The sequence below is a fragment of the Zingiber officinale genome, chromosome 6B, assembly GCF_018446385.1.
Source record: "Zingiber officinale cultivar Zhangliang chromosome 6B, Zo_v1.1, whole genome shotgun sequence".
Classification (NCBI taxonomy): Eukaryota; Viridiplantae; Streptophyta; class Magnoliopsida; order Zingiberales; family Zingiberaceae; genus Zingiber; species Zingiber officinale.
Window position 1 is genome coordinate 73709973 of NC_055996.1, and position 22575 is coordinate 73732547.

The 22575-nt window shown below is 40.6% G+C and overlaps 3 protein-coding genes across 3 annotated transcripts; 2 read left to right on the forward strand and 1 right to left on the reverse strand.

Annotated features, from left to right (window-relative positions):
* Window positions 1-1383: 1383 nt before the first annotated feature.
* Window positions 1384-3926, forward strand: LOC121992704 (pentatricopeptide repeat-containing protein At1g20230-like). The gene has a single exon (XM_042547234.1). It carries the CDS (start codon window positions 1499-1501, stop codon window positions 3785-3787), a length of 2289 nt encoding a protein of 762 aa, XP_042403168.1. The 5' UTR covers window positions 1384-1498; the 3' UTR covers window positions 3788-3926.
* A 49-nt stretch (window positions 3927-3975) lies between these two features.
* LOC121992706 (probable protein phosphatase 2C 60) lies at window positions 3976-7758 on the reverse strand. The gene is made up of 4 exons (XM_042547235.1): window positions 6924-7758; window positions 6063-6430; window positions 5316-5552; window positions 3976-4440 (listed from the first exon to the last, which is right to left on the reverse strand). The coding sequence occupies exons 1-4, from the start codon at window positions 7240-7242 to the stop codon at window positions 4180-4182; spliced, it is 1185 nt and encodes a 394-aa protein (XP_042403169.1). The 5' UTR covers window positions 7243-7758; the 3' UTR covers window positions 3976-4179.
* Window positions 7759-18062: 10304 nt separating this feature from the next.
* On the forward strand, window positions 18063-19419 carry LOC121992707 (protein GDAP2 homolog). Its single transcript, XM_042547236.1, has 3 exons — window positions 18063-18291; window positions 18388-18664; window positions 18949-19419. The coding sequence occupies exons 1-3, from the start codon at window positions 18078-18080 to the stop codon at window positions 19172-19174; spliced, it is 717 nt and encodes a 238-aa protein (XP_042403170.1). The 5' UTR covers window positions 18063-18077; the 3' UTR covers window positions 19175-19419.
* Window positions 19420-22575: the final 3156 nt, after the last annotated feature.

The window sequence follows — 22575 nt, forward strand, 5'->3', positions numbered from 1 at the left end:
TAAGAGAAGGTAGGACGTAATGGGCGCGCCGCCCGGCCGGCGCAGGGGATTAGGGCCGTCCGGACGGCGCTCTTCGTCTAGCCGGCCGGGCGGATGTCCTGGCCGGCGGTGGGTAAATAGTGACAGGAATAGCTGCTGACAGCCGTCAAGTCGTATGGCTAAGCCATACTCCTAGTCTGACAACGGGGTGTCCTGTTGTCCCATCAAAGGCGCGATGGGACTGTTGCAGTATGGCGTCAGGTAAGCTTTCTGACAAACACATACCGAGGTATGGGCTACGGACACGTACACGCCTCGATGGGCGTGTAGAAGCTCTTTCACCACTCTATATAAAGAGCCGCAGGCTTCGCCGGAGGTACGCGCAAAACATCTCTGGAGCCACTCTTTTCCACTGTTTGCTTGTCTGACTTGAGCGTCGGAGGGTCGCCGCCGGGAACCCCTTCCCGGCCTGACTTCTGTGCAGGTTCGCCGGAGCTTCGGAGGCCTACGCCATCGACTGGGAGCGCGCCGCATGCCCAGCGTCCTTTGGTTCGGCGATTCGGACAGGATCATCACAGGATAGACTAAATGGACTAGCAATGTTATCGATTGAGAAAGAAATAGTCCGGCAATTAGATTATGCAGATTTAATAAATATTTTTACCTCTAAAATAGCTAGACGAGTAATGTTTATGTCATTATTTGAATATTTATTAACTTTTTATTGATGTAATACATTATTTTTGGTTTATTTGTGTGTTTTGTGTATTTATTATTTGCAAACTAAACATTACAATTATTTATCAACAAAAGGGTCACTTTTTATTTTCGCTTCGGGCCCCGTCAAAAATAGGTACGGCTCTGATTTAGATTCACTTATTCCTCTGAGATTGAGATGATGAACTTCCTCGACGTCATTCCATTGTAGTTGGAAACTTGAAAGTGAAAGTGGAAAATGTGTTTAGATTGAGGAATTGAGAACGAGAGTTGAGAAAATGAGTGTGAAAAAATTGAAATAAACTTTTCTATTTATAGAATTTGGAGAATAATGAACACGAAATCGTAGTCATTGATAAAAAAAAAATTTCAATGATCTCAACTATTGAAATAACAAAAAAAAAAAACCCTCCCATTTATTCTTGACGGCTAGAACCTCAGTTCCAATGGTCGGCAGTTCCAACATTCAAAAGGAAAAAAACAGAAACTTTGAACTAGCGGACTGAACCAGCAGTTATTTTGGATTGGAACTGTATACGTATGCCCGATGATTATGATTTCCGATCCAGAACTGGATCAATGGGTATCCGATCCGTTGACCCAGTTACAGGCCTGGATCGGATCTGATCTGGTCTGTGGTTGGGCCTACATACACTGGCCGAGAAGATATGGAAGAAGAGTGGAACCGAGGTCTGTGAATTGGGATCCATACTCTCTTTTGGTTCTGGTGTTACTTTTTGGGGGAATTCTAGCGAATGGTTTGACAACTGTTGATGATAGCAATAAAAGTTGCAGGCGATCGATGGTCATGGTTTCTAGTAGTTTGTCTCACAAAGGCATTTCGTCGTGCATGTTAACAGCAGTCGAGTCCCTGTTCCAACGCTCGCTTCCTTCGCTGTCGCCGACGCGGCAGGCTCACGCCGGTCTCCTCAAGTGCGGCCTCGTCCCCGGAGACGCCCGCCACACCTCCAAGCTCCTCGCTTTCTACGCCGGCCATCGCTGCGTAGCCGATGTGGAATTCCTCTCACGGTCCGTTACTCGTCCTGACCCCTTCGCCTTCTCCGGCGTTATCTCCGTCCTCGTCCGCTCGCACCTCTTCTCTGCTGCGTTATCTCTTCTTCCCTGCATGCTCTCTCTTCGCCTCCCTCCCGATCCCTTCGTCCTCCCCGCCGCTCTCAAGGCCTGCGCCGCACTCCCTTCCCTCCCCATTGGTCGGCAGATCCACGCTCTTTCCCTGGTAGGAGAGGTCTCCTCTGACCGCTTCGTCGCCTCTGCTCTCGTCGACATGTATCTCAAGTGTGCCGCAGTGGCCGACGCGTACCAGGTGTTCGACGAAATGCCCGAGAAGTGTGTCGTCGTTTGGAGCTCCATGATCGCTGGCTGCGCGACGCACGGTCGCACAGGGGAGGCTTTCCAGATGCTCGACAGGATGCGGAGTTCCGGCGTCGAACCGAACTTGATCACATTCAACGGATTGATTGTGGGGTTGAAGCGCTGTGGGCGGCCTCACGAGACTCTGCCTTTGCTGCGGAGGATGCACTCCGAGGGCTTTGAACTGGACGAGGTCTCCGTTTCAAGCACCCTGTCAGCTGCCAGCGACGTGGAGGATCTCACGATGGGTTGCCAGATTCATGGATACGTAATCAAGACGAGGTTGGAAACCAACAGCTCCGTGGTGAGCGCTCTCCTCGACATGTATGGCAAATGCGGTTGCGCCGACGAGATGATCCGAGTGTTTGACACGGTGACCGCGCCGGACGTCGGTTCCTGCAATGCTCTGCTCGCCGGGCTCTCGAGGAATGGCCGCGTCGACGACGCCTTGAAGGCGTTTGCCGAGTTCCAAGCACAAGGCATCAAACTAAATGTAGTGTCTTGGACGTCAATTGTGGCTTGTTGCTCACAGAACGGGAAGGACATGGATGCTCTACAGCTCTTCAGACGGATGCAGAGTGCAGGGGTGGAACCGAACGCAGTGACCATCCCTTGCCTGCTACCTGCTTGTGGAAATGTCGCCGCCTTGTTGCAGGGCAAATCTGCTCACTGCTTCTCTCTTCGAAAGGGCATCCTGGCGGATGTGTACGTGGGTAGTTCCTTGGTGGACATGTATGCCAAATGCGGCCGAATCGCCGACGCTCGGGTCGTGTTCGACGCAATGCCATCAAGGAACATCGTCTCCTGGAACGCGATCGTCGGAGGGTACGCGATGCACGGGAAGGCGAAGGATGCGATTGAGCTGCTCCTCTCCATGAAGCGAAACCGGCACAAGCCAGACTCCGTCACCTTCGTCTGCGTGCTCTCTGCCTGTAGCCAAGCTGGACTAACAGAGGACGGAGAGCGGTACTTCTACGAGATGCAGAGAGATTATGGGATCACAGCCAGCGTCGAGCATTACGCGTGCATGGTGAGCCTTCTCGGCCGCGCGGGGAGGTTGGACGAGGCTTACGAACTGATAAGAAAGATGCACGTCGAGCCTGATGGCTGTGTGTGGGGAGCATTGCTCAGTGCCTGTAGAGTTCATAACAATGTCACTCTGGCAGAGACTGCAGCAGACAAACTGTTCGAGTTGGAGCCGGCGAATGCCGGAAACTACGTGCTGCTGTCGAACATCTACGCTGCAAAAGGTATGCTGGATGAAGTGGACAGGGTGAGGGATACGATGAAGACCATGGGCGTGAAGAAGAACCCAGGATGCAGTTGGATCGAAATACGGAACAAGGTTCATATGTTGTTGGCTGGCCACAAGTCTCATTCCCAGATGAGCCGAATCACCGAGAAGTTGGAGAAGCTCAGCGAAGAGATGAAGAGACTGGGTTACCTCCCGAGCACCAACTTCGTGTTGCAAGACGTCGAGGAGCAGGACAAAGAGCACATTCTGTGTGGCCACAGTGAGAAGTTGGCGGTGGCTCTGGGACTTATAAGCACTCCCGCGGGGACTCCGCTTCGGGTGATCAAGAATCTTCGCATCTGTGGAGACTGCCATGCTGCGATGAAGTTCATTTCCAAGTTCGAGGGCAGGGAGATCCTTGTGAGAGATACGAACCGGTATCATCGCTTCGAGGATGGAAGTTGCTCCTGCGGTGATTATTGGTGAGCAAACTCTTTTTCTGCCATTTTTTCTATTGGTTGAAAATTCTTCAATGCTTGATGAACATCTTAATTGAAATGGTCCGACAAGGACTATAAAAAAAAAAAAACTTAACTTGAGAGGGTACATCTTGTTTTTCCTGCAACCTACGTGATCAAGCACTCCGCGAGAAAACAAATAACGTTAAAAAAAAATAAATCAAAAAGTGAAACGTGCTACTGGTTCCTACATTATTCTCAGTGACTTCTCTTCTGTGCAGAAAATAAAAAGAATATCATCTCCTAATGAGCATGACATTGTTAGCAGGAGAGTAGTTGATTGCAAACAAAATTGAGACCACCCCACTTTACTTTAGAACATAAAATATGGCTCACTCAGCCTGCCTTCAGTTAAACGAATTAGAACCCGCCATTTCCATAAGTCGAAGAAGAAGAAGAAGATGGAGGCAGTGTCGTACCACCTCTTAGTGACAAGCTCGGACCTCTGTTAGAGCTGGCCATGCTAATGAGGTTAGAATCAAGGAACACGATGATGACGGTAATGTCATCATGGAAATGTCGGCGAACACCTTTATCAATCTTCTTCAGATCCGAGTACCTCATCTCTCTTTTCTTTGCTGCTTCAAGTAGTGCAGCTTTAACAAGCCTTCGAGCACTTCCCTGCAAGTATTGATGACATGTAACAAAGTTAATAATTAACTCCATAACTACTTCTGCGACTATAAGTTATAAATCAGGGAGCACACAAAACTCACAAAAAATTATACCACAGAATGAAATATAGCAAACGGAACAAAAAAGCAATAGAATAAGAATAAGTCATCTTTAGTTTGGTTCACGGAATGACAGAAATATGTAATAATTATTCTTATAATGGTTCATCAGAATATTGTAAAGAATAGAGAAGGAATAATTTTCACATTGATAAAGCATCCCCATATAAAAATATTTTGTTTGATTCTAGTTCGCACTATGAACCAAATGCATCATTAACATGTTTCACCAGGATCCAGCCGCAAAATAACTGTTATTCATTTGGATGAACCTAGAGACATTTCTCTTGCACAATACAATATGGTAGTGTACTATGGATTATGGAATGAAGTGTTGAATCTGGAGCATATATTATCCAAAGTAAAAGGAAATGTGGGAACTACCTAGCTGCAGCTATCAATCCGTTTCAGGAAAAAGCGTGAAGTTCTAGTGGTCCAAGTAGAAATGCAGGAAGATTGTAGGAGAATGTACTAAAGCAATAGAATATTTTATTATTCCTCTTAAACAAATGAAGAACATTATATATTTCTGAAAGATAAGCACTGGATGCTCACAACTATTGTAAGTATACACATGAAAGAAGGTAGTCAACACATTAACATGAAAAATAGAACATGGCCATTTAAAAAATTTTCCAAACACAATATAGAACGAGCAGTGATTCATTTTAAATTATGAGGAACTCAATTTATTTCTGAATGTAGAAGTCTTAAATGGCGATTGACTGAGAAATACATGATACTTTATGATAAGAAACATACATTGTGAGGATTCTTTTGAACAATATCAACTGCCTCCTGATTGCTTAGATGCTCCCAAAGACCATCTGAGGCAAATATAACAAACTGATCTTCCAGCTGCAATGTTTGTACAAGAATTGATGGCTCAGAACCTAGAATTGGTCTAGCAAATGGCTCTTTAAGGCGGAACTTTGAAAATAAGGGCTCGCGGTTAAACTCTGTTTTCTTAAGGTAGACATCTCCAATAGATCTAGAGATCTGCAAGCAAGATCATAAAGGCTGAGAAATTGAGGATAACATAACCAACTCCCAAGATTGTACATGCACACTGTATAATATACACTCTTGTGATGGTTTATTGTATTAATACAAACATGAATTTGTTATTATTTGTAAAAACACATCATGCTACTTTCTTTTTCTTCTTTTTTCACTTGTTTCGCTACAACCACTATTTTAATGCATAGACTACTTCGTCTGTGATCATAATATTTTCTTTAAAAACTTTTAGAATAATCATTCTATCTTGTTGGAGTATGAGTAATATGCCAAAAGAATAGTCATGGGGCTGATGTAAAACTAAAAGAACAAGAAAAATCAAATTTTAGATTTTCAGAAATAGTGACTGAACCCACTAATTAAGTTTTGGCTTGATTAGTGCTACCAATTGGGGTGCTAAGTGCTCCTAAAGGTGGTTCCAAATGCGAAGTTAACAGCAAAATTTGCCTCTTTGGCATATTGCAAGATGCAACTAATGAAACCACTTGCCTGTATGATTCCTTTGACACGCCAAACATTGTGCCTTAGAACGACAATCTGTGGGTCATCAGGATGCAAGGACTGCAATTCTTGTCTAACTGACTCAATTGCTGCATTGTGCTCTTCTGATAACTGGAGTGCTAGAACTTCTCCAGTGGTACTCATAAGTCTGCCTAAAACAGCACGGGAGTCACCAAGATTTGCAACATACAATATTCCTCCAGTGATTACACCAACCAAACAGCAAGAGCCAACGGCTGCGATCTGAGGTTTCACAGGCCATTGTCTAGTGACAAGAGACAAAAAGCCTTCTTCTGTAGCTTGGAATGCCTTTCGTATTGTATCAGCTGACATTGTATGTTCCTCTGATGTAAATCCTACGAAACATCATGTGGAATATAAGATGACATGCATTTCTCTGATGACTGTTGGTGTAAAGAATTAGCTATTTAACACATTTGAATCATCCACAAATGCAGAATGCTCTACACTAGCTTATAAGAAATATACAGAAAGAGTAATTAATTGGAGTAATTACATGAGCATAATAAATCCATTGGCCAAAAAATTACAAATGATTATATAGCAACATAGGAGACAAAATGGCAGAGATTACTGAAATGAGCCAAACAGTATCCTAATTATCACAAATCATGTCTGCAGATTGAATAAATGATGAATCAAGGAAAAAGGTAACTCGAGTGAAATACAAATTGCAAGATGTGCAATATACCGTACAAAGACCTTTAATTACTAAAATACTGAACTAGAAAATATTTAAACAGTAAGATTAACAATGCGGATTAACGACCAAGATAAACCAAGGAAGAGAGGCAAGAAAGTTTATAGCTTCCAGATTCAGAACCTTACTCTTGAGATGATGGAAAAGATGATCGTTTATGTACTGGGAAGTTTCAGGACCACCATGTCCATCATAGATGCCCACGAAGGTTCCGAAAGGACCGCAGTCGTCCAAGCTCAGCGAACCTGATTCAATCTGGCTCTGGTCTTCAATTAGGTTATTAGCCTGGACGATGGCCATGGAGAACTCCCCGCCCACATGCCGCCCTGCATCCTTGTACCAAAGCAGCCTATCTTGCCGCCCGGAGGAGTCGGCAGATGAGTTAACGTAGCGGCTCGAGGGCGGCCCGAAGCAGGCCTTGAGGAAATTCATCAACCTCTCTATCATCCTTCATGTCATCTCACAGATTGCCTACGCCGTCTCGTTAGCTAAATAACTATCCAATGAATCCCCCTTCTCCGCAATCATAAAGCACAAGAAGACAACAAAAATCTGCTAAACTCCACCAGATCGGAAACTCTGCCTCCGCGATCGGATTCACGCATAAATCCCTCCAAAACGCGAACTCCTACGTATCAAGAGCCGACCTCGCGTCGTCAGAGACGAAGTGGCGTCGACGAAGAACCACCACACTCGGTGCCTCCCTCAGATCTCAAAAGCCGCGAAGGAACGAACGGTGGATGGAGCTCAAAAGAAAGCTGCAAAGCGAGGCGACGCGAGGGATTGCAGGAGAGGAATCAGGGAAGGAGGAGAGGGGAATCGAGGAATGGATGAGCGATGGGGAAGGAGGAGGCAGGCAGCTTCGGGTCGTGGATGGATCGGCTGGATTTGGACGAGGCATCCGGGGGAGGGGAAGAAAAGAAGAGGGAGAGAAAGGAAAAACAAAAAAAAAAAAAACTAACAGACGAAAGAAACAAAACAGGGACAGAGGAGCCATAAGAATCCAACAAAATAGAGCTCAATGACAGCGAGGCGCTGGACCCACCCCTGGGATCCACCTCCACCACACAAAAACTAAACCAAACAAATTGCCCCGCCAGATTGGAATATATTATATATATATATATGAGAAAATAAAGTTAACATAATTGTTAGTGTAATGATGTTATCATGATCATATTTACCACGTTATTTGTTTATTTTTTGTCATAATTTTATATTTAAACTGTCTAGTTGTCATCCTAACCATTTTTTTTTAATATATAGATAGATATAGTCATGCGAAGAGAGCATGTGGATGCTGGTGCGATATGGGACCATTTAGTGAAAAATGGAAGTGGTTTAGGTCACGATTGGGATGTGTGAATGGGAATGGGAGCCGATATGGATATTGATTAGCTTGAATTAGGGTCTGCCCAACTAAAGTTAGAGGGACATTAGTTCGGAGGTGAACTAACTTGCTCGTGATTAAAATGGCGGTTTTGTTAGGTTCCTATGGATGGAAACATCAATCCGAATTATAGGCTCTAAAAATGAAATCGTTATCTCGATGACCTCTTAGGGTGGTCCCTTATTATTTGGAAGGTGGGTAAATCATGGAAAAATTCGTCCAATAACAATAGCACATACAAGAAGTGTTGGTGTAAACTGCACCAGAACCAAACCTGAATTTTGATGTTGTCAAAGGTTCAAGTTAAGTCTTGTTATGATCTAACAAGTTGACTGAGTGTGCAGAATGTTTACTCAACCAAGAAAGTCCTAGCTGGAGACTAGGCAGAAAAGTCTTAGCAGATCGTGGAACCTAGGTGCAAGTCCAAGCAGGTCAAGGGGACCAATGTTTGGCGGTATGATCGAGAAGTCTGGATGACTAAAGATCAAGAGAAAAGTCCTGGGGAGCCGATCAAGGCTGAGTGAAAAGTCCAAACTGGATCTGGAGGATCAAAGTTTGGCAGGTAGGTTGAGGTAAGCAAACTGGAGAAGCGACAGTGAGGTCGGGTTCCCAGAGGGAACAACCTTAGGTCGCTGATCCAACTGAAGAAACCGGGAAGGTTTCCAAGTTGAGATCAAGACAGCTCTACTGTCTATATTACTCATGCATTATATTATTGTGCTAACACTTATTTTGCAGGAATATTGTTTAAACTCTGTTTTGCAGATTCGGCCTGATCGGTCGATCGAACAGGAGGTTTGGTCGACCGAACCAGCTTGACTCAGACTAGAGATCAGTTCAGATCAGGCAAAGCAGAGTTCAGTCCAGTCAAAAGCCTGATCGGTCGACCGAACCAGAAGATCGGTCGACCGAACCATAGTGACTCAGCAAGCCAGTTCATCAGCACCGAATCAGCAAGCAAAGGAAAGAAGGGCTGATCGGTCGACCGAACAAGAGGATCGGTCGACCGATCCAATCAGCATTAATCAACATTAAAGGGTGATCTTGGCAGATTTCAGCGAACAAGGAAAAACCTTGTTCGGTCGACCGATAAAAGGGTTTGCTCGACCGAACCATTGAAGGCCAGTTAATGCAGAATTTACGAGCCAGCGTCAGACTCCAGCTGTGGGTGAGCGGAGCTGGTTCGGTCGACCGAACAGAGGGATCGGTCGACCGAACCTCAGTCCACCTATAAATTCAGACTCGAAGACAGAGGCCAATTAAGTACTTTCTGATCACAAGTTACTACTCTGCAAGCGACTCATCTTCAGTGCAAAGCTACGTCATTTGGAAGAACCGACCTACGCTACATCTTCGATTTATTTGTCGGTATACTTGTTTTTTGTTTTATACTTAATTGCTAATAAGATAGTAGATTTGTTACTATCTTATTCTATTGTACTTGTACGATATGCTTCTCTCCGAGGAGTTCGGAGAGAAGGGTTTTAGTGCTTTGCCCATCGGTGCGGTCAAGGACCGTGGACCTTCGAGTAGGAGTCGAGCTAGGCTCCGAACGAAGTAAACGATTGTGTCTCCTTTTTATTCCGCTGCACGATTCTGACTTAAAAAGAAAAGAATAGTTTTAAAAAGAAGCGATATTCACCCCCCCTCTATCGCGCTACTCGATCATATCAATTGATATCAGAGCCAGGTTTAGCTCTGAAATTTCTTAACCGATTTTCTAAGCATCTTTAAAATTTTTTCTTTTCTTCAAATTTCTTTAATATTTTTTATTATCTCTATTTTTTTTCAAGCACTACTAATCCCAAGACAAAAGTCTTGGAAATATTTTTTTTAATCTGTGCTTTGCAAGGATGTCGAATTCATATCAAGAAGGCTATAACACGGTCCGACCTCCACTATTCAAAGGAGAAAACTTTAGCTACTGGAAGAATATGATGGAGTGTTTCCTGAAGTCTGACATCGAGCTCTGGTTCACAATCTTGAAAGGTTATACTCCTCCAACGAAGGACGGAACAACTCTAGAACCGGAAGAATGGACTCCACAAATGGTCAAAAAGGCACAACTAAATTACAAGGCGATCAACACCATTCAGTGTGGACTCACAATGGAGGAATTGAACCGAGTTGGTCCCTACGACAACGCCAAAGACTTGTGGGACTCACTAATCAAATTACACGAAAGAACCGACGACTCAAAGGTAAACAAACGAGATCTTCTTTTAAATAATTTACTTAATATAAAAATGTTTCCTGGAGAGACGGCCTCGCAACTACACGCCCTACTGAAGGACATCCTCAACGGTCTTCACCTGATCGGACATGAACTCGAAAATTGTGACACGATAAGGTACGCTCTGAACGCCTTTTCGAGGAATGCTTTGTGGGCATCAATTGTAGATGCATACAAAGTTTCCAAAGATCTTTCATTTCTTAAGTTAGACGAATTGTTTTGCGAGTTAGAATTACACGAGCAATCTAACATGAGCCATGTCGAGAAAGGAGTTGCTTTGTATGCAGGTTCAAGCAAAGAGACAAAATAAAAAACGAAGATCGAGTCTGAAAGCGAGTCAGACTCAGATTCAACAAACAAAGAAGAACTAGTCAACATGGTCCGAAGATTGTTGACTAAGAAAAAGCTCAGAAGAAATACCAAAACGATTCCACCGAACCAGATCCAAAACAAATTAGAAATGATTTGTTATGGATGCAACAAAAAGGGGCATTTCAAAAATGAATGCCCAAATCAGAAAGAAGAACGACCCAAATCGACAAGATGGAAGAAGACACTTCAAGCGACTTGGGACGAAACCTCTTCCGACGAATCCGACATGGAGCAAACGAAGCACTCGAGTCACCTTGCATTTATGGCAAGGAACGAAGATTCCGAATCTGAGTCCGACGAAGAATATGAGTCCGAGATCGACCTCGATTCTGAGAGAAGCCCCGGATCGAAAGATCCGAATATGGTAACGATTTATTCAAAGTCAAATTTACTTAAAGTAGTTAAATGTTTGTTTAAAAAAATAGCAAAATCGGAAAAACAAAATAACTTGTTACTTAAGGAAATAGACCACCTTAAGCAACAAGTTAGCTTGAGTGACTCGACTAACCAAGTTCAAGTCGGAACTTCGACTCAAGTTGAAAAACTCGAGAAAGAAAATTCCGATTTGAAAAGTCAAGTCGAGCGACTCAAGAAAACTTTTGAAAGGTTCAAAATGGGATCCAAGTGTCTAAATATAGTACTTGGATCGCAACGAGCTGTGTACAACAAATCGGGGCTTGACTATAAACCGAACAAAACGAACAAATCATACATGTCTCTAATTAGTCAAAATGTTAGAAGTCAAGTCCAAGCATGGGTTCAAACAAAACACTTAACCAAACCAATCAAACCAAACCACTACTTGGTCCCTAAGAGTCAAATTCATTACTTAGATAGACCTTATCTAAGCTATGACTCAAGGGGAGCAACTAGAAAAATAATCCAATCAACTTAATTAAACCAAACTCAATACTTAGGATTAGGATTATTAGAACGGTTAGATGAAAAAGGTTTACCAAACCCTATAACATAGCACCGGAATGGATTGAGATGATAGTACGTCAAGGAAACTCTATCGAAGGCATATCTAGGTTGAATATGAAATTCTACCTGGTGCACTAGACTTAGTGGATCTGACCGAAGCTACCCCAGTCAAACATGGACTAGTTAGACCAAAATTTAGTATTAAGTTTTTTGGGCATGAACAGTTTGAAAAGTCTTAAGCAAGTGGTCTAATGATATTCAAGTAGGCCATATGCCTCGCCACTGAACTGAAACTTATCCTTAGGACGCCTGCTTGATTAACCCAAAGCTAAGTTTGAATCTAACATGGGTTCAATAACCTCTTTCAATAAAATTAATTCTAATTTGAACTAAATTAATTTTAATCTAATTCAAACTAATTCAATTCAAACGTAACTAAATTCAAATCTAATCTAATTCAAACCAAATTATTTTAAAAAATTATTTTAAACTTAATTAAAATTATTTTAAACTTAATTAAACTTATTTTAAACTTACTTAAAAATTATTTTAAACCTAATTAAAACTTACTTAAAAATTATTTTAAACTTAATTAAAATTATTTTAAACTTAATTAAAATTATTGTAAACTTACTTAAAAATTATTTTAAACTTAATTAAAACTTACTTAAAAATTATTTTAAACTTAATTAAAATTAATTAAAATTATTTTAAACTTAATTAAAATTAATTAAAATTATTTTAAACTTAATTAAAATTATTTTAAACTTACTTAAAAATTATTTTAAACTTAATTAAAATTAATTAAACTTAATTAAAATTATTTTAAACTTAATTAAAATTATTTTAAACTTAATTAAAATTATTTTAAACTTAATTAAAATTATTTTAAACTTACTTAAAAATTATTTTAAACTTAATTAAAATTATTTTAAACTTACTTCAAAATTATTTTAAACTTAATTAAAATTAATTAAAATTATTTTAAACTTAATTAAAATTAATTAAAATTATTTTAAACTTAATTAAAATTATTTTAAACTTACTTAAAAATTATTTTAAACTTAATTAAAATTATTTTAAACTTACTTAAAAATTATTTTAAACTTAATTAAAATTAATTAAAATTATTTTAAACTTAATTAAAATTAATTAAAATTATTTTAAACTTAATTAAACTTAATTAAAATTATTTTAAAATTAATTAAAATTATTTTAAACTTAAAATTATTTTAAACTTAATTAAAATTCTTTTAAACTTAAAAAATTAATTAAAATTATTTTAAACTTAATTAAAATTTATTAATTATTAAAGATCCGTCAACTGAACAATTGGTTCGGTCGACCGAACCGAACTCTTTTAATATGCCACATGACGAATGTTCAATTATTCAGTCGACCGGACTATTTTATTGGTCGACCGAAAACATAACTCTCATCTGTTCAACTACCCTTCACCTTCCCTGTATCCGTGCCAAAATTAAAGTTCCGGTAGACCGAACCGTTTTATCGGTCGACCGAACGTCTGCTCATCAGTCAAAAGGACGAGAGATTTAAGGGATCAGTCGACCGAACCCTTGATCGGTCGACCGATCATCTTCTATATAAGCAGAAGCTAGCAACCCTCACAACTCATCCAAATCCATTCTTCTACTCTTCTATCTCCTATACTATTCGCCGATTCCAGCCTCTTCCCATCCGAAAATGCCTCCGTAACTTCCTTTTATTCTATTCCTTCTAATATTTTTGCACAAGTTACTTATTGCATTTTATTTATTTTTTATAGTGAGAAAAGTAGAGCTATTGCACAAAGAGAGGCTAGCTCTCTTAATCCTAGCCAAGATCCTAGGTTTTCTACCGAAGAATTGCGTCTATCCTTTCCTAATAAAAAATTTAAGGTTATCGGTACTCGTTGTTTGGATCTCCAATTCTATCAAACCTTTTGTCCTGAGGTCATAGAGATCAATCAACACTATCAACTTGATAGCGTCATCTTTTGTAGACATGCATACAATCCTATTCTCTGTTCGGAAATTTACCACAACTTGTACGAACTTGATCCCCATCATTTTAGGACTAGAGTTGCTACTCGAGACATGTTGTTTGATCTTGACATGTTTCTTCGATTTCTACGGATCTGACCGTCAGTTAACCGTATCTTTTTTAGTAAGTCTCTTCCTGATCCATTACCTGCTCCTTTTTCTCATCTGACTTTAGACCTCATGTATGCTGACTTCTTTGAGGGACCTCGTCCTAAAAAAATGTCAACTGTACCTCTTAGTCCAAGAGATAACGCTTTTTATAAGATGGTTGTGTCTTGTGTTTATCCTTTATCATCTGGAGATCAGGGCGTTTTGCGTCCAGTTCATCTTTTTCTGATGTACGCCCTTAAACACAGACTAGACTTTGACCTAGGCTACTAGGTATTCAGATCTATCATTTACTATTCAGGGTACAGTACTTCAATTAAGGTTCATATGATTCAGTGTCATGTTCTCACTGCTTATATTGCCAATCTCGGAGTAGGAGTTCATCGAGGCGAGTTGATTGAGTTGTCTGACTTTGATCTTGTCGGGGTTAGGCAATTATCCTTGGCTGGGATTAAGACAAGCGCCGAAGGCCTTGTGTACAAACGAACACATCCACACTACATCCCACCGGTTGTTGACAATCCTATTGATGAGGATGATCCGATTCCTGTTACTGCGCCTCCTCCTGTGGTCATTGATCCGGGATTTGCCATGACACCCTTCTTCGATTTTCCTCAAAGCAGTTCATATGCTCCTCCTCCTCCTCCAACTAGTGACTTCTTTACCCGTCTGCGAGATGATATTTTCAATTGCTTTGACTCATTAGAAACAAAAATGGATGATCAGTACAACTCTCTTCAGGGACAAGTTGCTGATATTCGTCATGAGATGATAGAACGTACTGATGCATTACAGAAGGAGCAGCAGAAGATTTTTGATTATCTGAGAGATAATGAGGCTGAGGATGAGTGATTTAAGGATTTATCTTTTGTGACTTATTGTATCTATTACTTACCTTGAATTATGACTATGTTTAATCTTCAGTGTTTCTTTTTTCAGTCTTTAGTAGTTTTTGATAAATTTTGTAGAATAGGTTCTTTGATTATGAAAATTACTATCTAGTCTATTTTTAAAATTTATTTTTGTAAAAATCCCCATTTCAAAGTTTTTGTTTTCAAAATTCTTTAAATTTATTTTCTAGAATAGCCTAGGTCTTACCGTAGAATTGCATGATCCTATAGTTCTAGGAGCCAGCATCTCACAAGCACAGTAGGATCCCTTGTTTGATAACTTAGAATGGGTGAGATGCTTATGTCCTAGCCCTAGATTTCAGATGCTTATGTCAGTGCATCGCTATAAATCTGGGCTTTAAATAACAAACATTGATCAATTTGAGTTGACTAGTAAGTAAAACCTTGCTAGTTATAAATGCTCAAATTGACCAACCTGAGTCTATGGCTACTATCCTATGGTAGTTAGCATTGTACAAGGGTTGGACATTTCATCATAAGGATCTCTTTTCCTTAGTTTTATTATCCATGCTTGGACTTTTAGGATAAATATCATTTTTAGGGGGAGTTATCTTTACAAAAATTATTTTTATACTTTATTAGTTTTTTTTTTACAAATTTTCTCAATTTAGTAAATTTAATTTTCTAAATTGTTTTCTTCAACATCTTTTTCAAAAAATTTTTATAGTGTAATTTCAAAATTGTTTAAAATTATATATTTAACTTAGTAGATATACTTACAAAACACTTTAGTAAAATTGTTTTTCCTTAAAAAATATTTTTCAATTAATCTTTTTCAAAATTTATAACTTAGTAAATTTTTTTCATTAGACTTTTTACCTTAGTAAATTTTTGAATGGTTATTTTTACTAAGAGTTTTCTTTTTATTCTAACATTTAGTTTTCTGAATTTTTGTTTGTTTTGTCTTCCCCTATTTTTGATGTGTGTCAAAGGGGGAGAGATAGTGTATTCAGGGGAAGAGGTTTATTTCAGGGGGAGAAATAAGAATTTAAATTGCTTGCTTATTTACTTGTTGCATATTTGTATGCTTGTTTATTTACCTGTTGCATATTTTTAAACTTAACTTTGAACCTTGGTTGCCAAACATCAAAAAGGGGGAGACTGTTGGTGCAAACTGCACCAGAATCAAACTTGAGTTTTGATGTTGTCAAAGGTTCAAGTTAAGTCTTGTTATGATCTAACAAGTTGACTGAGTGTGCAGGATGTTTACTCAACCGAGAAAGTCCTAGCTGGAGGCTAGGCAGAAAAGTCTTAGCAAATCGTGGAACCTAGGTGCAAGTCCAAGCAGGTCAAGGGGACCCAATGTTTGGCGGTATGATCGAGAAGTCTGGATGACTGAAGATCAAGAGAAAAGTCCTGGGGAGCCGATCAAGGCTGAGTGAAAAGTCCAAACTAGATCTGGAGGATCAAAGTTTGGCAGGTAGGTTGAGGTAAACAAACTGGAGGAGCGACAGTGAGGTCGGGTTCCCAGAGGGAACAACCTTAGGTCGCTGATCCAACTGAAGAAACCGGGAAGATTTTCAAGTTGAGATCAAGACAACTCTACTGTCTATATTACTCATGCATTATATTACTGTGCTAACACTTGTTTTGCAGGAATATTGTTTAAACTCTGTCTTGCAGATTCGGCCTGATCGGTCAACCCAACAGGAGGTTTGGTCGACCGAACCAGATTGACTCAGACCAGAGATCAGTTCTGATCAGGCAAAGCAGAGTTCAGTCCAGTCAAAAGCCTGATCACGTGACCGAACCAGAAGATCGATCGACCGAACCATAGTGACTCAGCAAGCCAGTTCATCAGCACCGAATCAGCAAGCAAAGGAAAGAAGGGTTGATCGGTCGACTGAACCAGAGGATCGGTCGACCGATCCAAGCAGCATTAATCAGCATTAAAGGGTGAACTTGGCAGATTTCAGCGAACAAGGAAAAACCTTGTTCGGTTGATCGATAAAAGGGTTCGGTCGACCGAACCATTGAAGGCCAGTTAATGCAGAATTTACGAGCCAGCGTCAGACTCCAGCTGTGGGTGAGCGGAGCTGGTTCGGTCGACCGAACAGAGGGATCGGTCGACCGAACCTCAGTCCATCTATAAATTCAGACTCGAAGACAGAGGCCAATTAAGTACTTTCTGATCACAAGTTACTACTCTGCAAGCGACTCATCTTCAGTGCAAAGCTACGTCATTTGGAAGAACCGACCTACGCTACATCTTCGATTTATTTGTCAGTATACTTGTTTTTTATTTTATACTTAATTGCTAATAAGATAGTAGATTTGTTACTATCTTATTCTATTGTACTTGTACGATCTGCTCCTCTCCGAGGAGTTTGGAGAGAAGGGTTTTAGTGCTTTGCCCATCGGTGCGGTCAAGCACCGCGGGCCTTCGAGTAGGAGTCGAGCTAGGCTCCGAACGAAGTAAACGATTGTATCTCCTTTTTATTCCGCTGCACGATTCTGACTTAAAAAGAAAAAAATAATTTAAAAAAGAAGCGATATTCACCCCCTTTCTATCGCGCTACTCATATTAAGAAGAGATTAAGATAACTAATTTTAACTATGTCAGTGAATCATGAGATAGAGGATAAAAAAAAAGTGGAAAGTTAAATTTCTCTTTTACGGGAGAAGAATGATAAGAAAAAAACATTAATTTTAAATGAATTATTATTATTTAATGTTATTTTATTCGAGATGCATGCTTAAGTTAAAGGGTGAGGAAACATAAAATTAAATAATGAAATATTATTTATTTATACACCAATAATATAACCCGATTGGACCTCTAATTTATTTGGGCGTCTAATAGAGGCCCAAAGGGGCCTCGGCCTCGAGTGCTTCAATCCAATATTAATATAATTAATATATTTTTATTAAAATTAATTAAATAAATTTACATATTATAGAAATTGATATTAATTATTATATTATTTTTTAATTATCTCAAGGGTATTAAATATTACTATTTTTATAACACGGTGGAACACGATCGATATTAAAGAAACACCCCTATACTCAGAATAAGTTTGTTATTAATAGCAGTTTCTTGGACGACAGCGACGATCTTTGACCAGTGGTTGGCCAACGGACAAATGGATTTATATCTGTCAACGAATTCGTAATCCCGTCGCTTGACCGTTCAAAATCAATGGGACCACTCGGGTAGGTTTTGGTAACAAATAATGTTTTATCTGGTTCAGATCGGGACGTCGCCACGTGTCGGTTCGGTCCGCTCCAACGTCGGTACGGAAGGGAAGATTCCCTCGAATATTCTTCATTCCAAATTAACTCCGTCGTCCGTGGTGACTATGCCCCGCCGTTACTCCGGTATAAAGCGCCTCTTCTTTCCGTTCCGTTTTCCTCGCTCGGTTCCGAATTCTAATCTTGCATCTCTCTCGCATTCCAACGAACAGGCGATGTGCAGCGATCGGATGGACCAGATCCTCGAGGAGGCCTTCAAGATCGGCGGCCGCGACAAGAAGGGCCGCATGGTCCTTCGCATCGTCGGAAAGTTCTTCCCAGGTGAGGATGATTAGGGTTTAATCCTTGATTCGTGTGTGTGTTGTTGTTTCGGATCGATGGATTTGGGTTGTGATTCGGGATTCGGATGCGTCGCAGCGAAGGATTTAGCGGCCGGAGGAGGGATGGATGCGCTGCGGAGCTTCCTGGAGAGGGCGGTGTTCCCGCAACTCGGAGGGGCGCCGTGCGTGGTGGTGTATATGCACGCGTGCGTGCAGAGGGCCGACAACTACCCTGGCGTCGCGGCGCTTCGTTCGGTCTACGAGGCGCTCCCAGCTGATGTCCGAGACCGGATCCCCGCCGTCTACTTCGTCCACCCGGGCCTTCAGTCCCGCCTCTTCTTCGCCACCGTCGGCCGCTTCTTCTTCAGCGCAGGGTAAAACCCTCGATCCCCTTTCCTTTCTGCCTCCCCTGTACCGTGCGCACATCAGCGACAACGTCGCAAGTTAGCGGCAAACGGTACTTTTTCATAAAGAAGAAGAAGAAAAACCAAAAGTGCTAACATGCGCTGGAAATTTTCTATCTCCTTTCGTTGTCTTTTTCGCCCTACGTGTTCCCCTCGCGCAGCCGAGCAGATTCATTGCGCCGTTTGTGTTGATAGTGTAAAACTTTGGATGATCAAAGATATATTATGACAAACTCTGTGCGCTTCGAACGCAGGTTGTACGGGAAGTTGAAGTACGTGAGCCGGCTGGAGTTCCTGTGGGAGTACATCCGGCGAGGGGAGATGGAAGTGCCGGAGTTCGTGCAGGATCACGACGACGAGCTCGAGCACCGGCCGCTCATGGACTACGGACTCTTTGAGAGCGACCGCCATCATAGCATCTTCGACGCGCCCGCCATGGAGTCCACCGCCTCCATGCACTCCCTCCGATGCATCTCTTAGCTTAGCCCTCCGTAGCAGTGTCGCCACCGGCGTCCATGTTTTGCTGCGGTGGCTGCCCTTTTCATTTTGTGCGGATCTAAACAAAGCCCCAAATGTACATAAACATATCAGTGCGTTTTAGTAGATGATGGTACGAGAAGAATAAAAAGTCTGGCCCACCTTTTGTTTGGGTAAAAAAAGTGTGCGATTAGAAAATTTGAATATTTTTGTACTCCGTCCGGTAAAAGATAGATTTTTTTTTGGTCTCAACGGACTTGGGGTGTTGGTTTTGTAAAAGTATTAGTACATGTTAGTATTGGTTTTTAGAAACACAGTACGAATGTATTTAGTATTATAAAATAAAATTTTTAAATAAATTTTTTCTCAAAATTTTATAGTATCATTATCATAATCATTTTATAATTTATATTAATCTATGCAGAATTTTTCTCTTTCTTGAATAAAGAAATTTACAGGTATAATATATTCGGGATGAAATTTTAATTATAGTTAGCTTCAAGAATCAAGTAAGAAAATGATTGCACAACTTAGAAAATGATTGCTCAACTTATACTGTTTGTGCTCCCACCTATATTCAAAGCTTTTACATTAATGAAAGAAAATTTATGTGAGGATCAATTACATATTCTTTAAGGATGAAATTTGTATCACTAGAAATGATATTTTCATTCTATAATGAAAAAATTATATTTTTAGTTCTGTAACTTATATTTTTTTTCAATTTTAGTCTTATTATGAGTCAATTTATATTTTTAGTCTTGTAACTTGTAATAATTTTCAATTGCAATCCTTTTTCCTCTAAAATTAAAATTTTTCAACGGAAAATGATGAGTTGTAAATTGAATTTGAGGATTTTGATTTTTTATGACCCATGTGCTTTTTATATTCCAACCATAAACTAGACATTTTCCGTTGAAAAATTTTAATTTTGGAGGAAAAAAGACTGAAATTGAAAAATATTACAAGTTACAGGACTAAGAATGTAAATTAACTCATAACAGGACTAAAATTGAAAAAGATGCAAGTTACAGGACTGAAAATATAATTTTCTCTTCTATAATTAATATGCATGAGAAGCATGATTTAGCACATGAATAAACAATAGCTAAAAAATAAGAAAACTAATGAAATAGTCTGGTAAATATTTGTATGCTTTAAAGAAAGACATACATATGTTCAACAGAATATGCAAACATAAGATGATAAAATCAAAAAGACAAAAGTACATGGTCAAGTTAGAACTGGATGTACACTACAAAAAAATACAGATTTACTGGCGGGTGTGCAGACAAAATTTGTTATTCGTCGGTAATTTCGGATATTACAGACGGAAGTATATACTTTCGTTGGTAAACTATTTTTTTAAATATAAGGTTTATCAACAGAATCTAGATTCTGTCGGTAAAGCCGACTAAAGCTAAACCCTAGCCCCTTCCCTTTCTTTCCACGCACGCGGCGGCTCCTCTCTTCCTTCCTGATTTCGCCGGTAAGAGACAACTCTCCCCTCGTTTTTCTCTTCGATTTTCCGAATCGGCGCCTCCTCTCTCTATGGCCGCCAGCGCCCTGCTGACCTTTGTGCCGGCCGCCGTTGGCCGTTGCCTGCCGCCAGCAGCCTGCTGGCTGCTGTGCCAGCTGCCAGCGACCTACTGGTTGTTGCGTCGAATGCTGGTGATCCGGCTATGCCAGACGCTACTGTTGTTAGGATCGGTTGAGCTAGAGGGGGGGGGGGGGGGGGGAATGGCTCACTTCTTTTTGCTGACCAACTTTATTTTGCACAGCGGAAATCTGAAGGCAATGCTAACACCGGTATTTACTTGGTATCCACCTCCTCAAGGAGGTGACTAGTCCAAGGATCCACACCACTCACACTCTTTCACTATCAAAAACCCTCCTTCTCGGAATCACACCGAAGGTGGAGAAACCTTAACAGAAATACAACTCTCCCTTCTCTTTAAAGTAAATATTACAAACACTACAAAGAAGAAGAAGAGAGGGATTACAAGCTTTAACCGGCTTCTTCTTTGCAGTGAGACTTCAGTAAGTAGTGGAGAGGAGCTTGAACCCTTTCCTTTGAATCTTGATCACTTGAGAGCTTTCAAAAGACTTGGAGAGCAATGGAACAATATAATTTTCGTTGTTATCTATTTTCCAGTTTCTTCCCGTGTTTAAAACGTTGAGAAAACTAGCTGTTTCTCACGCCGCCGTCGCCGTGGATCGATTGAGATTATATCCCAATCGATTCACAAGTATCCGTTGGAAGCCATCGCGTCAAGATCAACGGTGCAGATTCTTTTATTTGACTTGGATCGATTGGGGCAGCGTTTGAATCGATTCAGCCACTTGCTCATGAAATCGCAGATTCTTGAATCGATCGGCCGATCGATTCAATACCTTGAATCGATCGGCTGATCGATTCAAAACGATTCTGTGCTTCGCACAGAATGTTCATGGATCGATCGGCTGATCGATTCAATCCCTTGAATCGATCGGCTGATCGATTCAGAACGATTCTGTGCTTCGCACAGAATGTTCACGGATCGATCGACCGATCGATTTAGTACCTTGAATCGATCGACTGATCGATCCAGACACATTCTGTGCTGCGCAGAACCTTACCAATCGATCAACCAATCGATTGCCTTACCTTCAATCGATCGGCTGATTGATTCAGAGGCAATTTGCCGCACAGCCATGTCTGAATCGATTTACCAGTCGATCTCTGACAGTGAGCCTATCACACACATAATCTTGTGACTTGCAGGAGCTTCTCTTGCCAAGAATCCGGTCTCCGACCTTTTTGGACTTCTCTTGCCTTGCATCTGGTCTTCTGACCTGCAAGAACTCTTTTTGCCAAGAATCCAGTCCTCGACCTTCTTGGACTTCTCTTGCATCTGGTCTTCTGACCTGCAAGAAACTCCTCCTGCAAACTCACAATGCATGTTAGTTCCACCGTATTAACCTAAACTTAAATAATTATCAACACATTGAAACTTCCAGGGCATGATTGCACCAACAATCTCCCCATTTTTGATGTTTGACAATCTATTTAAGTTTAGACTAGTTTTCAGTACAATGATAAATAATGATTGTAGCTTGCTGAAATAATAATTGCATAATTGCAGTAAGCTTGATTTTAATTTTCTGAGATAAGCATAAGCAATAAGCATGAACTTCAACATAGATCTCCCCCTTTGTCAAAAATCAAAAGCAAATAACTCCCCTCAATAAGTTCACAAAGCAAATACGATAAATCCAAGGAATGCTCCCCCTAAAACACACATATATCAACAGAACATAACAACACTGAAATGTAGAATCAAAAGGAGAGCTTAGCATAAAAGTATATCATACATTCAAAATGAAAGAGAGTTAACAAAAAGGACTCCAGAATAACCATCCAT

Bases quoted from the DNA above. Each gene is read 5' to 3' on its own strand.
- LOC121992704 (XM_042547234.1), top strand. From the start codon at position 1,499: ATGGTCATGGTTTCTAGTAGTTTGTCTCACAAAGGCATTTCGTCGTGC.
- LOC121992706 (XM_042547235.1), bottom strand. From the start codon at position 7,242: ATGATAGAGAGGTTGATGAATTTCCTCAAGGCCTGCTTCGGGCCGCCC. The intron at 5,553-6,062 runs GCAAGTGGTTTC...TCTTGCTTGCAG, and splicing joins GTGTCAAAGGAATCATACAG to ATCTCTAGATCTATTGGAGA. The intron at 4,441-5,315 runs GTATGTTTCTTA...CAATACTTGCAG, and splicing joins TTCAAAAGAATCCTCACAAT to GGAAGTGCTCGAAGGCTTGT.
- LOC121992707 (XM_042547236.1), top strand. From the start codon at position 18,078: ATGCCCCGCCGTTACTCCGGTATAAAGCGCCTCTTCTTTCCGTTCCGT. The intron at 18,292-18,387 runs GTGAGGATGATT...GATGCGTCGCAG, and splicing joins CGTCGGAAAGTTCTTCCCAG to CGAAGGATTTAGCGGCCGGA. The intron at 18,665-18,948 runs GTAAAACCCTCG...CTTCGAACGCAG, and splicing joins CGCTTCTTCTTCAGCGCAGG to GTTGTACGGGAAGTTGAAGT.